At 38.0% G+C, this 17873-nt stretch overlaps 1 protein-coding gene across 2 annotated transcripts; it reads right to left on the reverse strand.

The window, feature by feature from the left end:
* Positions 1–6670: 6670 nt before the first annotated feature.
* On the reverse strand, positions 6671–8386 carry LOC149007366 (BURP domain protein RD22-like). Of its 2 annotated transcripts, none has more exons than XM_089166236.1 (3): positions 8280–8386; positions 8074–8185; positions 6671–7753 (listed from the first exon to the last, which is right to left on the reverse strand). In XM_089166236.1, the coding sequence occupies exons 1-3, from the start codon at positions 8316–8318 to the stop codon at positions 6825–6827; spliced, it is 1080 nt and encodes a 359-aa protein (XP_089022362.1). In that variant the 5' UTR covers positions 8319–8386; the 3' UTR covers positions 6671–6824. The 2 variants fall into 2 exon arrangements, with proteins under 2 accessions (XP_089022362.1, XP_089022361.1); XM_089166235.1 differs by having other exon boundaries at positions 6671–7756.
* Between the last annotated feature and the right edge of the window lie 9487 nt (positions 8387–17873).

Below are 17873 nucleotides of genomic sequence, written 5' to 3' on the forward strand. Positions count from 1 at the left end.
AAGAGAAAAGATTGAGCAAATATCTCAGTATGGTTGACTAGTACAGACAACATTTTGAAGATTTATTGATCAGGCAAGTCCTAAGAACAGAAAATGACCAAGAAGACGCACTCTCACAGCTAGCTACAGAAAATGTGGATGTCACAAAACCAATTATATATATGGAGGAACTTCACTCTCCAAGTATAAGTATGGTTGACCAAATGCATGTATAGATCAAGCAAGGGTGGATGGCTCCTATCTTTCGTTACCTCGAGAATGACCTACTCCTAGAGGATCCAAAGGAAGCCTGAGCTGTCAAGCGAGGGGCTGCTCGATTTACAATCAGGGTGGTAAACTTTATAAGGCATCCTGGACGCGACCACTACTATGATGTGGGAAACTCTAGAGGCTAATAAAATCTTAAGGGAAATTCATGAAGGATCTTGTGGGGCTCACATAGGAGCCCTAGCACTAGCGAATAAAGTAATAAGGCAAGGATATTACTGGCCTACAATACAAGAGGACGCAAAAAACTATGTTTGAAAATGTGATAAGTGTTAAGCACATGGCAACATACCTCATGCTCCAGCAATGCATCTAACATCGAGTCTTTCTCCCATTCCCTTTGCTAGATGGGGAATTGATTTGGTTGGAAAATTGCCAAAAGCTTCGGGAAGCAAGGAGTATTTATTGTTGTAGATTATTTTACAAAGTGGGTAGAAGCCGAAGCACTAGCGTCAATCAATATCGATCAGATGAAAAAGTTCATCACACATAAGATTATATATAGATACGGAGTCCCAAGAATCATTGTTACTGACTATGGAAAACAGTTCAAAAATTTTGAGTTTGAAAAATTCTGTAAAGAACAAGGGATAGAACGTCGTCTATCATTGGTAGCATCCCCTAGAGTAATGGTCAAGTGGAAGTCACCAACAGATCCATGCTTGAAGGATTGAAGAAAAGGCTAGATCAATCTAAAGGCAGATTGGTAGATGAATTACCTAATGTCCTATGGTTTTGCCGAACAACATCTATAATGACTACCAGAGAGACACCATTCCGACTAGCATATGGGGTAGAAGCTCGGATTCCTGTAGAAGTCAAGGTTGGTTCAGTTAGAGAAAAAGAATTTGACGAGGAAGCTAACATTGAAGGAATGAAAGCAACCATGGATTTCCTAGACGAAATTAGAGATAAAGCACAGTACTGACTAGAAGAATTTCAAAGGTGCATTGCAACTTATTACAACGCTAGAGTTAAATTGAGGTAGTACCTTCCTAGAGATTTAGTGCTTCGCAAAGCATCTACTTCGGATCCAACCAACCAAGGAAAATTGGCTCCAAACTGGGAAGGCCCATACATCATAGTACAGTAGGTCGCACTGGAGCATATAAACTATGAGATCCAAAGACCAAACAAATGATTCCTCAAATGTGGAACTCAAACAACCTGAGGAAATACTATCAATAGAATGGTACCAATATTTAGTTTTCTTATATTACATAGCATGATAGAAGTAGTTCATTTTGAAGTTAAGCTTATTGAACTTTTACAATTTTTTGAAGTTTTTGAATAACATCGATCTTTTGAAGTCTTTGAATATACCATCACAGCTCCATAAAGTTCAACCTATGATGCTCGGGGAGTAGGGAGGAGACGACTTCCAAAAGAAAAATGAGTAAGACCTAAGAAATTGGGCTTCAAAAAGAGTAAGACCTAAGAATTTAGGCTTCAAAAAGAGTAAGACCTAGGAACTTGGGCTTCAAAGTAATGAGTAAGACCTAAGAAATTTAGGCATCTGATAACCGAGAGTTAAGATTGGTAACTTTATACTTGAGATGGCTTGATTTAAGAGCATTTTGTCTTTGTTTTAGTGATAGCATTCATTAGATGTAGTCTTATTTAGTCTTAACATGTTGAATCTTGTTTAGCTCATTATTATCACCTTACATGACTTTCTCATTTGTGGATGATTCTCTCTCTTTTGAAATGTAGGTAAAGAGCCAAAAAGACTTCCCAACTCGGTTGCCCGGGCTACAGATCCAACGTGGAACCGGGGCTAACAGAGGCTGTCGAAATTGTTCTCCCCTGTCCGGGGGATGTCAATCCTTGGCCGTCTAACCTATGATTGAGCTTTTGGAGGGGGGCGGGAGACCTTGGCAGGAGGCGGGCCGCGCGGGGGGCTGCTCTTGGGGCGCCGTCGCGGGGGGGCCGTGCGGCTGTTTGTTTTTCTCTTCTTCTTACTTTCGTCCTGTCCTTCTTGGTTTTGCTTTGTTCGTTGGCTTCTTTCGGTTGGGTGTGTGTACCTCCTTTTGTATGTACTATCTGTGTTCTTTGTTTTATTGCATCCACTTTATTGTTAATTAATTCAGCTGTTTATTGCTATTTCGTTCTTGTGTCTTTCTTGTGTGTTTGTTTCTTTTGGTTATGGGTCTGGTGTTTGTTGATTTGTGTGGTTGCTTCTTTAATTAGGTTGTGTTGTTGTGGTTGGGTGGTCCCTTCCTCCTTCCTTGTTGGTTGGGTTTTTGCATTCTTAATTCAATTCTTCTGGTATGCTGTTGATTTGGTGCTGCTTGTGTTTGGTCCTTTGCCATTCATTCCAAGTTCTTGAATTTCTTGGGGTTGTGTTTGCTTTGTATTTGCTTTTTCGGGGGCTTGATTCCTACCCTTGTCCTCCTGTTTCTTCCATTCTTTCTCTTTTGTTCCTGTTTTCTTTCCGTCCTTTGGTTTTTAGTTAGTCAATCCCATCCCTTGTTTTTCATTTTCATTTTCTTTTCTTGGTTAGGTTTTCTCCGTGGGTCGTCTTTCTTTCTTTTTCTTGTTGCGTCTTCTTGCGTTTCTTGGTCGCCAATCCAAAAAAAAAAAAAAAAAAAAAGAGAGAGAGAAAAAAGACCTATGAAAATTAGGCACTCAATAAGTTGAACATACACTTACAGAACAAGATCACTTGACAACGATAAACGAAAAAGTGGTCAAGCATACATAATTATGTTCAAAAAGATTACATATCAACTCATGCCTAGTCACTTCAGGAGTCACTTCTCGAGTCTTCATGATCGGACTTATTACTGACTTATTACTGGAAGAACCACGAGGTGGAGCACTTGAAGTCCCGACCTCAAGCATGGGATCCCAGTTTGAATCTAAAAACCGATCACCTCAACCCCTTGAGGTTTGGGGAACCTAGGGTGGTCGGCACACCATGAGGGACAAGGAATCTTGAGATCCTCGTATATCCCCGGATCGATCAGGCTCTTAAACCTCTCCAAATTTAGGTCCTTGAACTCTCCAATTATACTTTGAAAAGTCTGACGTCGAGCATACAAGTACCCGGAGCGGCGACCTTAGCCATAAGTTCTCTACATTTGGCCATCTTGATCCATCTCTTTATGACTTTGTGATGAAGCTCATTTGGAATACCTCGAACACACTTTTGGAGATTTCTCCTCCATCAACTTTGTGAGTCGAGCTACTTGATGGTCGGAAGTGAAAAGTTTGGATTGAAGACCAGCTATCTCTGCATCCTTGTTGGCAATAATTTTCTCTTTGCCGATCAAGGAGCCTTTAGTCTCCTCCAAACTAGTCTGAAGGGAAGAATGCTCAAGCATCACGCCTCATTATTTCCTCTCAAGGCAGCCATTTCACTCACAAGCTTGGCCTCCTTAGCTATCCAAGAATCCTTGCTTTCTCTCAAGGAAGACAGCTCGTCCTTTAGCTCCTTAACACGTTGCTAGGATTTGTGTAGAGAAAATGATCTTCCTAAGCAGCTTCAATGCTTTGGCCAAGTGATTGAACCAAAGCACAAGCCATCCTATAATCAAGACAATAAATGATCACATTTAAAATAATACAAATACCGATCACTAAACAAAGGATGATCACATACCTAATAGTGATGCTGTGAGCTTGAAGATGACCAAACTCCCTTAAATAAGCCATATCAATAGGAAGTTGAACACCGGCCAACCAGTCAGTAGCAACTTGGGAGGTAGAGGAGCCGGTGAACATAGAAGAACTGCTATTCAACGACCAATCTGGTCAAAGAACAGCTAATGGTTTTGACGAAGTCTTCATTTCCATCAATGGATTTCCCTTAGCTGGAAAATCTTCCCCTAAAGAAGGATGAGAATCAAAGACCGGATTTTCTTCAAAGGTGTGCTCGGACCGGAAACTCTCTTAGCTGGTTGAGGAGGAAGGTCGGAATTCCTTTCCTTCCTAACCTTCAGAACATTTTTGCCTTTGGAGGAGGAGGTCCTGTCGGACCGACCTTTCTCCACCTTGGTCGGATGTTTGGCCTCCATTTCTTTAAAGTCTTCTGCAACAATAGCAACATTGAAATCTTCTTCTCCGAGCAACACTACATTTCCCAAACAAGTAAACTTGGATAAAAATATTGAACATTGAATAAAAGTATGAGTGAAGAAATACTCAAGCTCACCAGTTAAGAATCCCCAATAATGAAGGATGCTCGGGTATTTCGGCAATATCCATTCATAGCTAGTAAATTTCGGTCTTTAGGGGGGATCTGCAGAATTCGATCCCTTGCTTCCTATTTCGGAGGAGATAAACCGGAAAGAGATTTGAATCTTCTTGAGGATTTTTTGGCCAAGAAATGGGGAAGTTTGGGGAAGAAGGAGGTCGAACAAAGAAATACCTAGGGCGCCAACCTTTGGTATTGAAAGGAAGGGTACCATTTCCTATAAAATTTCCCTCCCAATCAGATTGGAAAGCAATACGTTTGGACAGATAAAACCAATGTTCCTACTCCTGTTTCTTAGACATAAAGAAGTGTAGAAACAAATTCATGGTAGGTGTAACACCGACTTTCCTCTGTTTACAAAAACCCCAAAAGCAAATAATGTTGTGCTAGCTGTTGGGGGCAACATTCCTGGACATATCCCAAAATGGTTAAGAATGTCTACAAAGACTGGGTGCTACGGGCAGCCTATACCCACTAATGAAGGCATCTTATTATACGATAAATTCCCCTAGAGGTGGTCGTTGAGGTCGTTCATGATCGGAAGGAACTCGTATCCCAAACTCGTTAGGGATAGCGTACCGAGCACGAATAAGCTCTAAATCTTCCTAAGTTAACCTTGAAGGAAAAAATCTAGGGCCTGAAGTGTTAGGGTCAAAATCTATATGGTTGGGAGTACAAGGTCTACTACACTCTCCATATGAAGATCAGCTGGGGAAAGACTATCTACCCACCTTTTTCTATTTACCTTAAAATGAGCACATATACTTAGAGACTTGATTTCTTCATCACTAAGCAGGTTAAGTTAGGGTTTAGGGACCAGTCCAGGATCCACGGAGGTATCACTCTCGGAATCACTGTAACCAGAAGATGAGGTTGCGTTACCATCAAAGCTTGTCCTATCACTATCAAAGGAAGGTTGTCTAAGGGAGGATGACCTTGGAGGTTTTGAAGCAACATATTTCACACCCATTCTAAGGAAGGTGCAAATCAAACTACAATAACAGAGAAAAAGGAAAAAAAAAATGAAAATGATTTTCCAAAATACAATATAGATACAAAAGAAGGAATCAAAATGACTAGGGAGAAAGAGTTAGAAAGCTTACTTGTTAAAGAAGCACACAACAGTGGCTAGGAAGGAGTGAAAGGAAAAAACAATTTTTTCTGCAACTAGGGTTCTTCACGAAGCTTAAGGAACACGAAATGGGCAGAAATGAGAAGAAAAGAAGAAGGAACAATTTTATACTTTATCAAGATCTAGATCCAACGAGCCTTAAAACAAGACTTCAAGACTTCAAAACCTCCAGGAGATGCAAATCCGACGATCACATATGTAATTTGATCTAACGGCTCTGTATTCTTGATGCTTTACTTTAATCAGGGATCCTTTTTCAAGGGTGCAGATGGATCAACTTTCAATGGCCAAGATTGAAGACCTTTGAAATCCAAAATTTATGATGGAACGCCATAAAGTGGAGGCCACATGTCAAAAATGCTGAAGTTTAGGAAAACGTGCGTAGCCATTATGGCTCATTTGTTGCATAACGTCTTTTCTAGATGACATCAATAGATATGGTAAATATCTTCATGTCTAATTGTTCAGCTTGGAGAATTCATTGAGGTTGGACACTAAGTCTATAAAACCGAACATCAAGAAGTTTGGAATTAAAGACTGGGGGGCTTATGATAAGGAAATTATAAGTTAGATTGGACCATCATGGTCGGACCACGTGGTCGATCATACTATGTTAGGTCCACATAGAAGATTCAAGATAACACACTTGTAGTAGTTATCTAATAAGTTAGACTATGGAGAGGAGTTATCTACCCAAGTTCGAGATAAACTCAACTAACAAAGTCCAAGAGGGAATCTAAGTAAGATTTGAGTTTCACATAAACTCAAAGACCTAGAGATCTAAAGAGGTATATAAAAGGACAAACAGACTAAGGAAGGAAGTACGTTTTTAGTAGAATAATCATTCTCATTGTTTGCTACATTGTTGAAGATATTCTTTTGAGGAATTCGTCTAACTTGATCGTCGGAGGTGCTATTCGACCACCCCGGTCGAGCACATTCTTGCAGGTACTTTTGGTTGATTGGATGAGTAGGATTACGTAGCAACAAGGCCAACACTTTTTTTTTTATTCTTTTTTTAATTTCTTTGTTGTTTGTTCTACCAATTAATAACCAAGACATTATGGGTATTTTTCTTCCTTTTAATGCAAAACAAAATATTTATTAAGTTTTATTGTTACTACTAAATACATACAGATCCATCTTATACATGTAGTAGGTACATAGTACATGAACCCAACAAGCAAACCTAAAGCATGAAATATGGTATTAACTCATTGTCTCCTTCTACTTGGAAACCCAAACAACATGATCTTCAGGAAGGAAGTGACAAACTGGAGTCCCAGGCTTAACCTTAAGTACTCGGAATGCCAAATGTTTTGGATTCCATTTGGATGTGTCATGGTGACACACAGCAACAGCGTTGGCCTTTGTTCCATCAACACCAACCAGTGGAACCTTGTAAGCTGTTGTAGTGCGAGTGGAATGACAATAGAAGACGGCATACACATAGGGCTCTTCATGGCACACCACAACTTCATTGCTTCCCATCTTTTGCACACCATGTGTGATGGTGTATTGCTGCTTCTGAGTCTCATCTTTGTCAAGCTCAGTTGACATAGCCTGAGCATTAGTTCCAAGCTTTGAAGTGCTGAAATCGACCATAGACTCTAGTGAAGTTGCACAATACTTGTCTTCTCCTTGTACGGTTGGTTCCTCACAATCATGGATGGTGTTCTTCATGACTTGTGCTTCTTTGGATCCGGGTTTGACTGAGAATCGTTGTAAGATTTCAGAGTACTTGTTAGACGAAAAGGGTGTAGTTTTTGCCTCTTGACTTGACAAGAAGGTGGTCCCTTGGGTGGTTTTGGTGAAGTGTATGTTCATGGTGGTGCCTAGGTGCATGTCTTTCTCTTGGAAGAAGAGAGCCACACTTGGATCATCATGGAGCTGATCCTCAGAGGCAGCATATAAGTAGTGGAAAGTCTTGGGGCCAACATTGACACTCGAAAGCTTTCCCTTTTTTCCTGTGTGTACAGAAACTCCTCCCTTTCCAACCCCAACATGGGTTCCACTCCCAGGGTTACCAGTGCTCACACCAACACCTTTACGTCCAACATTGACTCTTGTGCCTCCACCAGAATTCCCCTTTCCGGTACCAACATTAACACCACCACTCCCTACGTTTACTGATGTACTCTTCCCTTCTGTAAGATCTGCTAAAATCGGCAACAAGATGAAGAATATTAGTCAAATTATACCAAAGAAGAAAACGAGTCCGAACTATTTGCCCACATACATGAAGAAACAAAATTTGCAATCACAAGGTTAGATTAGTGACAAATGTCCAATATCAAAAGAAGATTATTTTTTTGTATACAAATATAAATTAACTAAAATATAACTTAGCACTATAATCACTTGGAGTTAAATAAAAAAAAAAAAAAAAAAGAAAAAAAATTCTTGTTTTGAGATTCAACATGTGACAAGAATTCGAAGAAAAACTTAATATCTTGACAAAGATTTGAGAACAAACCAGTTTCAGATGGTAGTAGATCTTGGATTGCTTTTGGCATAGGGGTTTTTGGCAGCTTTGAATGCCAGTACTCTACAGAAGGTAGAGTTGCATGGCTTACTGTCATGGCGAACTGCAACACATTTAGATGAACTCAGTGAGACAACATGGAATGAGATGGATAGATTATTATTTTACTACTTTGAATGGAAAATATAAGTGCGTACCGTAAAGAAAGCAGTGATAAGAAGAAGACGAAGATCCATTGAAAACTTGAAAACAACACTAAGAAAGTAAGCAATGTACTGAAAGGCAATTCAGGAGAAAGCATGGAATGTTGAAGTTATGGTAAGAAGAAAGAGCTTAGGGGGATAATTTATAGGGTCACTGAGGGGACAACTTGATTAAGACTTTCAACTACCTTGGTGTAGTTTAACTTGCTTATAATTTGGGGAGAAAAGATCTCTATCCAAGAAACATAAACAAAGAATGCTATCTTATAGACGCATCACCTATTGCCCAACATTTAAATATGTGATTATACGAAATAATTTTCATAGTTTCAATAGTTTTTGCCTTCTTATGAGAATGAAAATTATTTCATATAATTTTCCTATTTGTTGGATATAAAAGGAACAAATCGTACATGATGAGACAATATTTTTTTCATAATATAAATAAGTGTAAAATTGGCAAAAAACCAATATCTCTAAATACCAATATCTCATAATATGTCAAGAATTGAAATCTTCTTGAGGCCAAAGATAACGCACAATTGTGTATTAAATTATATATAAAAACTACCCCGAGAATACTGCTAAGTGCATGAAAACTGGCAAGTGTGTCACCTCGAAGATTCATTCTCGGTCAACCTCTTATCCAACCACTCCTGTCTCTTCTTAGGAATACCAGTTCTTAACTCCATTGAATGTTGTGAATCAACTTACCAAATCTGAACCCTTTGACAATCCTGCAAATCTTCCTTTGTCACCTTACTAATTTTAGTCCTTCTCATCAATCTTGCCTCTTTTCATGGGCTTATGGAGTGGTACTTTGGATTTGGAGAAGTTTCATGCTTGTCCCCAGATCTACTAATGTTCTTGGCACATCTCGGCTTTTTGAAATATGGAATCGGAGATTAAATCGGTTAAAATCGGTTAACGTTTCTGGACCGATTTAGAAAAATCGGTTGTAGTTCATGTCAATCCAACAATAGAATCCGTTTTTGAAAGGGTTTAAATAATTAAAAAGTAAATAGAAGAGAGAAATCAACTTGGGATTACTCTGATTTAGTAGAAACGGTATTAATTAAATTAAGACTTCACCGATTCGTTGATTCGGTTCCGATTCTTAATAACAAATATCAAGCTCAGTTGGTTTCTTTTTTTTGGGTGAAACTCAGTTAGTGGACGTCTCCTTTCATGGTTACTTACCGTATAATTCATAGTACAAGCTGACAAAAAACAGAAGAAAACAAATCTAGGGCAGACGGTTTAGATGGGTGGAGATATGGATCTGGATGCTTAGCGTGAGTCGTTCCGGTTCTTCCTTGCATGAGCAAATGCTAAAGGAATTGATTCATTAATGCATCTAATCCGACATGAGGGACCAGTGGTATTCATCATTGAGGATTTTAAATTGCTGTATTTCTCTTTGCTTGTGTTAGATCATTTCTTGTTAGTTTGAGCATCAATAATCCCTCCACCAAGAAATGGGGCCATCAAACATCCATTATTTTTCAACCCAAGAAGAAAAAAAAAATTTATTATTTGAATACTAGAAAAGAGAATAGTGTTTGGTTGTGTGGCTTTTATACTTAATCATGCAAGTGCGGAATTGCATTTTGATCTCTTCTAGCTTTAAAATGTTGGAATATGCTCTTTGTACATTGAGGAGTTTGTGAAAATAAGTACATGACAAAATTATGGACAATTGGGTGTTTCAGATCCTTAGGATGGTTCATGCATAAACTTTTGATTTCCCAAGCATTGTTCATGGATAGAAGATTATGAGACATTAACTTTTGGGTTTTTGATTTCTCAAACATTGTTCATGAATCAAAGGTTATGAGACATTAACTTTTGGGCTTCTGCTTTTTCAAACATTGTTCATAAATGGAGGGTTATTGGGATTTTTATTTTCCAATGAACTTTTCATTTCTCTAGCTTGATTTTAAATGACTAAAGCTTTTCCTTTCCAAAAACTTATACTACAAATTGGGATCCCCCTTTGATGAAGAGAAGTCTTTTTGGTTTTATTTATTTATTTATTTATTTATTTATTTAAAAATTGTGCTAAGAGTGCTTTGAGAGAGTCTTCTTAATATTTTGTGAGTCTTGTCAATCTTTTGAGAATTTTGTTGATTTGAAGTTTACGGTGATTGAAGGAAGACACATATCAAGTTCATCATAGCGGTTTACTTTGTGCTAAGTATACCGTTATTCGTCGTTATATCCTCAAGTACACTCCGGAGGGGACGAAGTCTGTTTTAAGAAAAACGTCTAATGCCCCTCGACGATTTTTCCTTTATTCTTTTCCTTTCACTTCAGGTTCTGTTTACATGTTTTTCCAATTCTTTTCTTAATTATTTATTCTCCTAATTATATCTATAACATGACTAACAATTTTAAAACAAATTCTTTAAAGTATAAGACATGGGTTCTTATTTTTGAGCATAAAAGAATAGAAGAGATCCAACCTCTTGCTAAGAAGGTGGAAATCTTTGAGGGGCATGTTCTTGATACTCTTTTATATTTCTAGAAAGAGAAATTACTTATTTTAGATGGTGCTAATCTCAACTATATCGAACTTTTACGTGGTGTAAATGAGTGGACGTTAGCATTGGTTGAATTACTTATTGTTTGGTGCATGCACGGTGAAAGACATCTTAATTTTCTTGCTGAGATGTTATCCCTATCAATTGATCTATTAGACATCATGGTGATGGTTGAGAGTTTCTTGGACACTTTAGTTGTTAAGAAACTCCATGAACTACTATCAAAATTGTTTAATGCTCATATTTTAAAGATCTAGTGAAGCGGATCATATAATATCTCCACCAATCTTATGATGTTTGAAACATTAGTACAAGACTGCTATATAATTGCTTGTTAATTATATGTAATTTTAATTCAAAATGGTAATCCTCATTGAGATATTACATAACGGGTCGTTGCTTTAGCATGAAAACCTTCATTAAATTATGAGAATGAGTATACAAGGATGACTACCATGAGCTTTCCATCTCTTTATTTGGTTGTTTGGAATGTTAATCTATCATTATAGGTTATAGTTTTATTTACTTTTACTTTCTCAACATATTTAACGTAAGGAGAAAGAAAGTTGAAAGGAATAAAAGATGATGCTGTGAACTGCTTGTATGGTTTTTCATCTTTGTGTGCTCAAAATGGGTAAGTTAAAGGTTTCAAAGAATTGCTTACTCAAGCTCAAAGCATCATTACATTGGTTCTCATCAGTTTTGTATACTAGGTGTTTTGAATTTATTTCTTCATTACTTCATCTAATACGCTTTGATTTGTGATGGCCAAAATCCGTTAAGGAGTTTGGGCACAAAAGAAGTTTTTAAAGTTCATCTTATGCATATTATTCTTCTGAGAGATACTTTGTTCAAGGTACCTACCCAACATTATTATGTTTTATTTAATATGATTATGTAATTTGTTTTTGTTGGGTTGGATGAAAAACTCTAAATGATCAAAGTTGTTAGCCTTGAGTTTTTCATAACAAGTGTTAAAGGTATGGTTCATTTGAAACTACAAGAAGTCATTGGTTTACAATTTTCATGACTAAGTGTCTTTCTTGATTCAGATGTTTGTTATATTTACAATACTGCTAACATAAAATCCATTTAACGTTGATGTTTCTGTCAGTGTGCCCAATATTGCTACAATATCTACACAATCAAGATGGATTACTCCCCTCCTTTGGGTTCTGACTCTTTCTCCCTCTCCAGACGGACTACTCTAGAAGATTTTATTTGAATATAACGCTTCGAATTTTTGTTAAGAAAAAATATTTACACAATCAAGTAGCAATATTTGAATTTGCCCAACATTTAAAGGAAGTAAGGGACGGATTTATTTTTATACCTAACCTACTTTGTGGGTCATATGTGATTTGACCCTAAATAAAAATAAATTAAAATTCATCAAAAATTCAAACTCACACTTTTTTTTATTTTTCGGGGGTTGGGGGGGGGGGTGTTTTTTTTTTTTTTTTTTTTTTCACCCCCCCCAACCCCCCCCCCCCCCCCCCGGGGGGGGGGGGGGGGGTTTTTTTTTTTACCCCCCCTCCTTTGTGGGTCTTATGTGCCCCCCCCTCCACTTCAAATTATGGGATACAACATTGTCAAATTGGGCCTAATTCTCAATCCAACCTTGAGTCCATGTAATAAGGCACAAACCTAACCTGATCTTCACCTAGGCCTTGAAAAATCCAATTACCAGAGCGCCTGAGCACAATTACAACCCAGTAAGATATGCCCTACGTACAATCTCTGATGCCTCACAGGCACAGCGAACCCACCAAAATATGGCATTGAAGAAGTGGATCTCTAGTAGTTAGGTCATTGGCATATCCTCTCCAATAAGAAACGATGAATCTTGGGTAATGTTAAACAATTCCAAAGAACCTTCCTTAGCTCATCAAAGGACAGAAGAGTAAGATGGTCTATGAGAGGCAAATCATGTTTGTTGGTCAGCATATGCATGATAACAACTATTTACGCTAGCTGAAAATTAAATACCAGTCTTTATCATGCATGAATACAGTAATCCACCACAGTGAAGCTTCAGAGTTTAATTTGTAGAATGTGCAGGAAATCACTTGGATAAACATAGGAATGAAGAAGTCCTTCCATTCCATAGCGTCTTGATTAATCATTTCAGCAACTGAATGAATATTTCAAGTTAAAAACAACGAATGAGCAGCTGGTTCTATACCAAATTGTGAAGGTAGCCACCGATCCAACCGTAGGCTGATCATTGCACCTCTCCTTGCAACCCAGAAAAGACCTTGAATTCTCAGTGTTGCGCATTAATGATAATCATGCATTTATCATTATTTATTTGATTTAATTTCCCATACTTAGTGAATTAAAAGAGAGCTAATTGATTATTTTTGTGTATTTTTCAGGAATAAGATGATTTTGGTTATTAGAGATAATGTGGAGCAAAGTTGCCAGATATATTAGATATTGGAGGATTTTAAATCATGGGACTCAATCTTTCTGCCCAAGAAATCATGAATGCTAAGATTCAACTTAATTTATGCAAGGAGAGCATGAATCTTAGCCAAGTTGAAAACAAGTGGAGGCCCAAGGAACAAAATTGGTAATAAGATCTGAAAATCGGGTAAATAGACCCACCTTGGACATATCTATCTTGTATTTTGGACATATCTCTCTCGTATGAAATTGGATTTAGGTGATTCAAGATGCTATGGAAAGATAACGAAAATATCTACAACTTTATAGTTTTGAGTTTTTCCAGAACCCAAACGAATAAAGGTCGAATTGAAGGGTAAAGAGAACGAATTGTGTGTGGGATACAAAAAGGAGAAGCTAGCCGCAGAAAAGAGGAGAAGACAGGACCTTGGCTCTCATCTCTCTCATTGCTCAAGAAGAATACCACATCTCTCTATCTTTCTAAATTTCATCTTGTTTTATGAACTTTGTTATAATGAGTAGCTAGTTCATTTTCTTTGGGATGTAGATGAACCATACTTATTTCATTAATTTGATTGTTCTATATCATCTAATTGATTGTGTTTGAGTCTGGCCAAAGATGTTCTATAGCTCAGCAAATTGAGCGTGCCAAGCTTCGGCGAAGGACGATAGTCTTACGAAGATAGGGCATAGCTAGGAAGACCATTTTTAATTTGCTTTGAAGTGTACAGTTATATTGGTTAGTGAAAAGCATTGGGGATTTGAAATCTCAAAGATCTTCACATATTCATACTATAAGTTTTTGCATTAATTATTAGATTTAATCTAAATTTAGTTTTGTTGAATTCAATCTTAGTAACATAGCCTTTTAGTTCCCCATAGTTCGACCCCGTACTTTCTACTAGCTAGATTAATATATGATTTTATTTTGATTGGCTAGCAACACGATCAATTAATCATCTCCAGAATTCCCTGCAATTCCAGCCAGTATCTTTGTTAAAAACCTTCACTACCACATTGCACAATGCAATCAGCTTTGAACTTGTAAAATTCTCGAATTTCTAACCCTTTAACCCATGGTTTCAGGACCACGAACTCGGAACTCGAGTCGGCAACAATTGTGGGCCATTCGAGTTGAGCCCGATGGTTAGAAGATGGACCCAATGTTAGTGGATGACCCTATTGAGGACTCAACCTCTCTCCTAGAGTTCAGGAAGAGAGAGAAGGTGCATCATGAAGGCATTAAAAGGCGATTTTGGCACCTCCAGAAATCGATGATGGTGAATCCAAATGACAAGGTAAATATACCCAAATGTAGATACTTAAAAGACCTTTCATTGAAGCCAAAAACACCAAAATCAGACCTTGGTTGAAGGGTTAACCAAGAGGTAGTCGATCAAACTGGTTAATCGGTCTAAGTCGACCATCCATCCCCAGTTTCGGGGCAATTTCAAAGAATTGGGTTTAAAACCCTATTTTATGACTCCACTCACCTTTGAACACATTTTCTATTGCTAGAGTGGGGCTGAGGCTTGGAGAGGAGGAGAAACCAAGAGAGATCTAGATTTCATCCATGTGATGTCACTTTGAGACCCGAATCATTGCAGAAACGTTGAGAAATGTGAGAGTTCTTCAACCTCTGTTCTCTAAACCTAGTTTAATGGTTTTATTCATCCATGAATGCTAGGTTTTGGTAGTTGCGGTTTATTGAATGCATTGAATGCCTTCCATTAGTTCTCTTTATGTTTTCCTTTGGTTTTGAGAGTTGTTTATGCAATTCATTGAGAACGATTTTGCCTTGAACCTCTCAGAGACACTCACAGGCACTTGTGAGAGCCAAATTTGGGGCTTTTTGTTTAAGGCATAATTAGGACAAATTTTTAATGCTTTAAGGACCTTATCACTGTCAGTTAGAAGTCCCCAAAGTCTCGCTTTGATTTGATTTCAAATAGGAGGCAAAATAAAGATTTTTGCCCAAACAAGGTTGAGAACAGGGGGTTTGAGGTCGTTCAACCGGTTGTGTCCGGAAGTGTAACTTTGGACCTCTTTTGAACCCCAACTAATCCCCAATTAATACTTACTCTTTCTCTTATGTAATTAGGGTTCTTTTGAGCATAATTATCTACTCTTGAGTGTGATTTTTGGGACTTTGGAGAGTGAAACCAAATTGAAAGGTGAGGAATATACTAATCATGTCTTATTTGTTTAATGTTGTTATTTCAATTTCATTATTGATATTGTCACACCCTACCCGCCGATATCAATCTTGCCTGATAACTCATGGGTGCGATCCGTCACAGGATCCACGGTTTTATCATCAAAATAGTAAATGCAAGCAATAATAATCGTAAGCAATAATAGATTTAAATAATTAAATAAAAAGGATTACAGGAGTCCAAACACTCCAAAGGAATGAATCAAGAAAAAGGAAATAAAGTAACCAAGTTCCAAAATTTATTGAGTTCAGCGGAAGCAAAATTAAATTAGTTAAGTTTTATTCTTTTAGCTCACTCTTGGGTTAAAGTCTTTTCTTCGGTCTTAGAAATGTGGGGAGCTTCTAGCTTTGCTCCAAAGACTTCTCAAAATGCTGAACAATCTGTCTCCTTCTGCTGTCAATGGGTACTATAAGTGCACTCCAAGCATCCGCAAGAGGCTTCATGATATACATCTCTGTCACCCACTAATGCAGCCACATCCTCTTCACAAGAGTTGCTCCAGTCATACGAAACTTCTCCTGATCCAGTATACCCATCTATATAATATAATGCAACATACAAAGAAAGGAATGAGTTCTAACGAACTCAGTAAGGAAAACAAATCCCACTTACATATCGCCAGTGTATCAAGGTAAGCACATATATAAAGAATGATATGCAATTATATGGATGTAGCTAGAATCTAACTATGAAAGTCTCTATATGGTGGACATGCTTTAAGATATAACACCAGCCCTCCTCTGGGTATGTCTAGTCACTATGATCCCTCATGGACTGGTTACCTCTGTTGGGATCCCCAGTAAAGGGGTTCAGCCCTCGTCAATCAACCATGGCTGAGGTTTAGGTCCACACTCTCTCACCAAGACCATTGGCATGAGTACTGGATAATGTTAGGGTTTCTAATCCAATGCAAGGTCATACAGTAACATATTATATGTAATCCAGATATTTCCCCTATGGCACCAACCAACTCGGTTCAATATCCTTATCTACCTAGGAATGAGAACCCTCACGGACTGGCTACCGCTGTTGGGCTCCATTCCCTAATCCTATGGACATCCACATATTGTTGGGGCGGATGCTCTCATGACCCCTCATGACTCTCAGTCGCTCCTTGGATGTCTATGAGCCCAAACCCTAACATATGCAACTCTACTAATACATGATCAACAGTGGACCACTGAATCTCTACACAGACTAGTTACCTTTGTAGAATGAAATAGAGTTACGACACTATTATCACCACATTCGGCTTCAATTCCCCTACCGAAAGGGTAGCAGCAGCATGTATGGGTACTTAGCCATGAAATCTAGACTCCTAAGTATGTCATCCAATAATCATGATAGTGCTGGGGGCATTAGCAAGCAGTGTCCCATACCACAACCCTCTGATATCCCAAGCAATGGATACCCAAATGGACACCCATTCCATCACAATTACAACACATCACCAACCATTCTTACATCACCATTCATTATATATCAGAAAGTAACAAAGTACATATAAACATCATTTACAACATATATTCGACTACTAATCATTGAATTATACAACTACAGCAAGTTATAAGAGCAATTATATATATAAGAAATCAAATAGTTCGTCATAGAGCATATCATCGCATATATATAAGAGTGTGTCCTTACCTGTAGATATGTAAAAACTAAATGAAATTGCAATTAGACCTCACCCACAACAGTTCTAGTATACCTCAAAGATCACCTAAAGATAGGTTAAGAAATTACATTAAGTACAAGAGTCAAATCAAAGCAACAACCAACTTCACAGAGCTACTATAACCCATCCAGTCGCTTGAGGCGGTTGGTTGGCCAAGCGACCGCCATAAGCGATCGCCCCTATTCCAAACTACTTTTAAGTCCAAAATTCTGACTTTTGATCTCCCCAATTTTAATCCGATTTTGGGAAGTTCTAAATCTGAATTTCGTCCTTAAGGAGCCTACAACACAAGCATGAAAAAATCTTAGAATTCTAATGATTCGATATTCACATCATCTCCTTCAATCAGATCTATCCTTTATTCAGATGCAAGGATCTGTTTTCGATCATTGTCTAATCAAGATCACAGATGGGGAATAGAACCAATACAATTAACTCACTACCAATCCATAAAGAGGATGGATCCACATCATTCAAAGAGGTGAGGAAAGAAAATAGAGGTGTAGGATCACTTACCTCCACTTAATTCACAAAACTGACAAAGGATTGGATCTTCTTCGCAAACCACGCTTATCTCACCTTCTAGCACGTGTTCTTTGCCTCCTAACCGTCCACAACAACAATCCCGAATAGAATAATGAGTAAAAAGGTCAAGATTTTCTATATATATGAGACTGTGGCAAATTAGGGTGAAAACCCTACAAGTAGACCTGGCGGTCGCTTGGGGAGGTTGATTGGCCAA

This window comes from Hakea prostrata, chromosome 8 (genome assembly GCF_041222555.1).
Source record: "Hakea prostrata isolate BN-2017 chromosome 8, UWA_Hpros_2, whole genome shotgun sequence".
NCBI classification, from domain to species: domain Eukaryota; kingdom Viridiplantae; phylum Streptophyta; class Magnoliopsida; order Proteales; family Proteaceae; genus Hakea; species Hakea prostrata.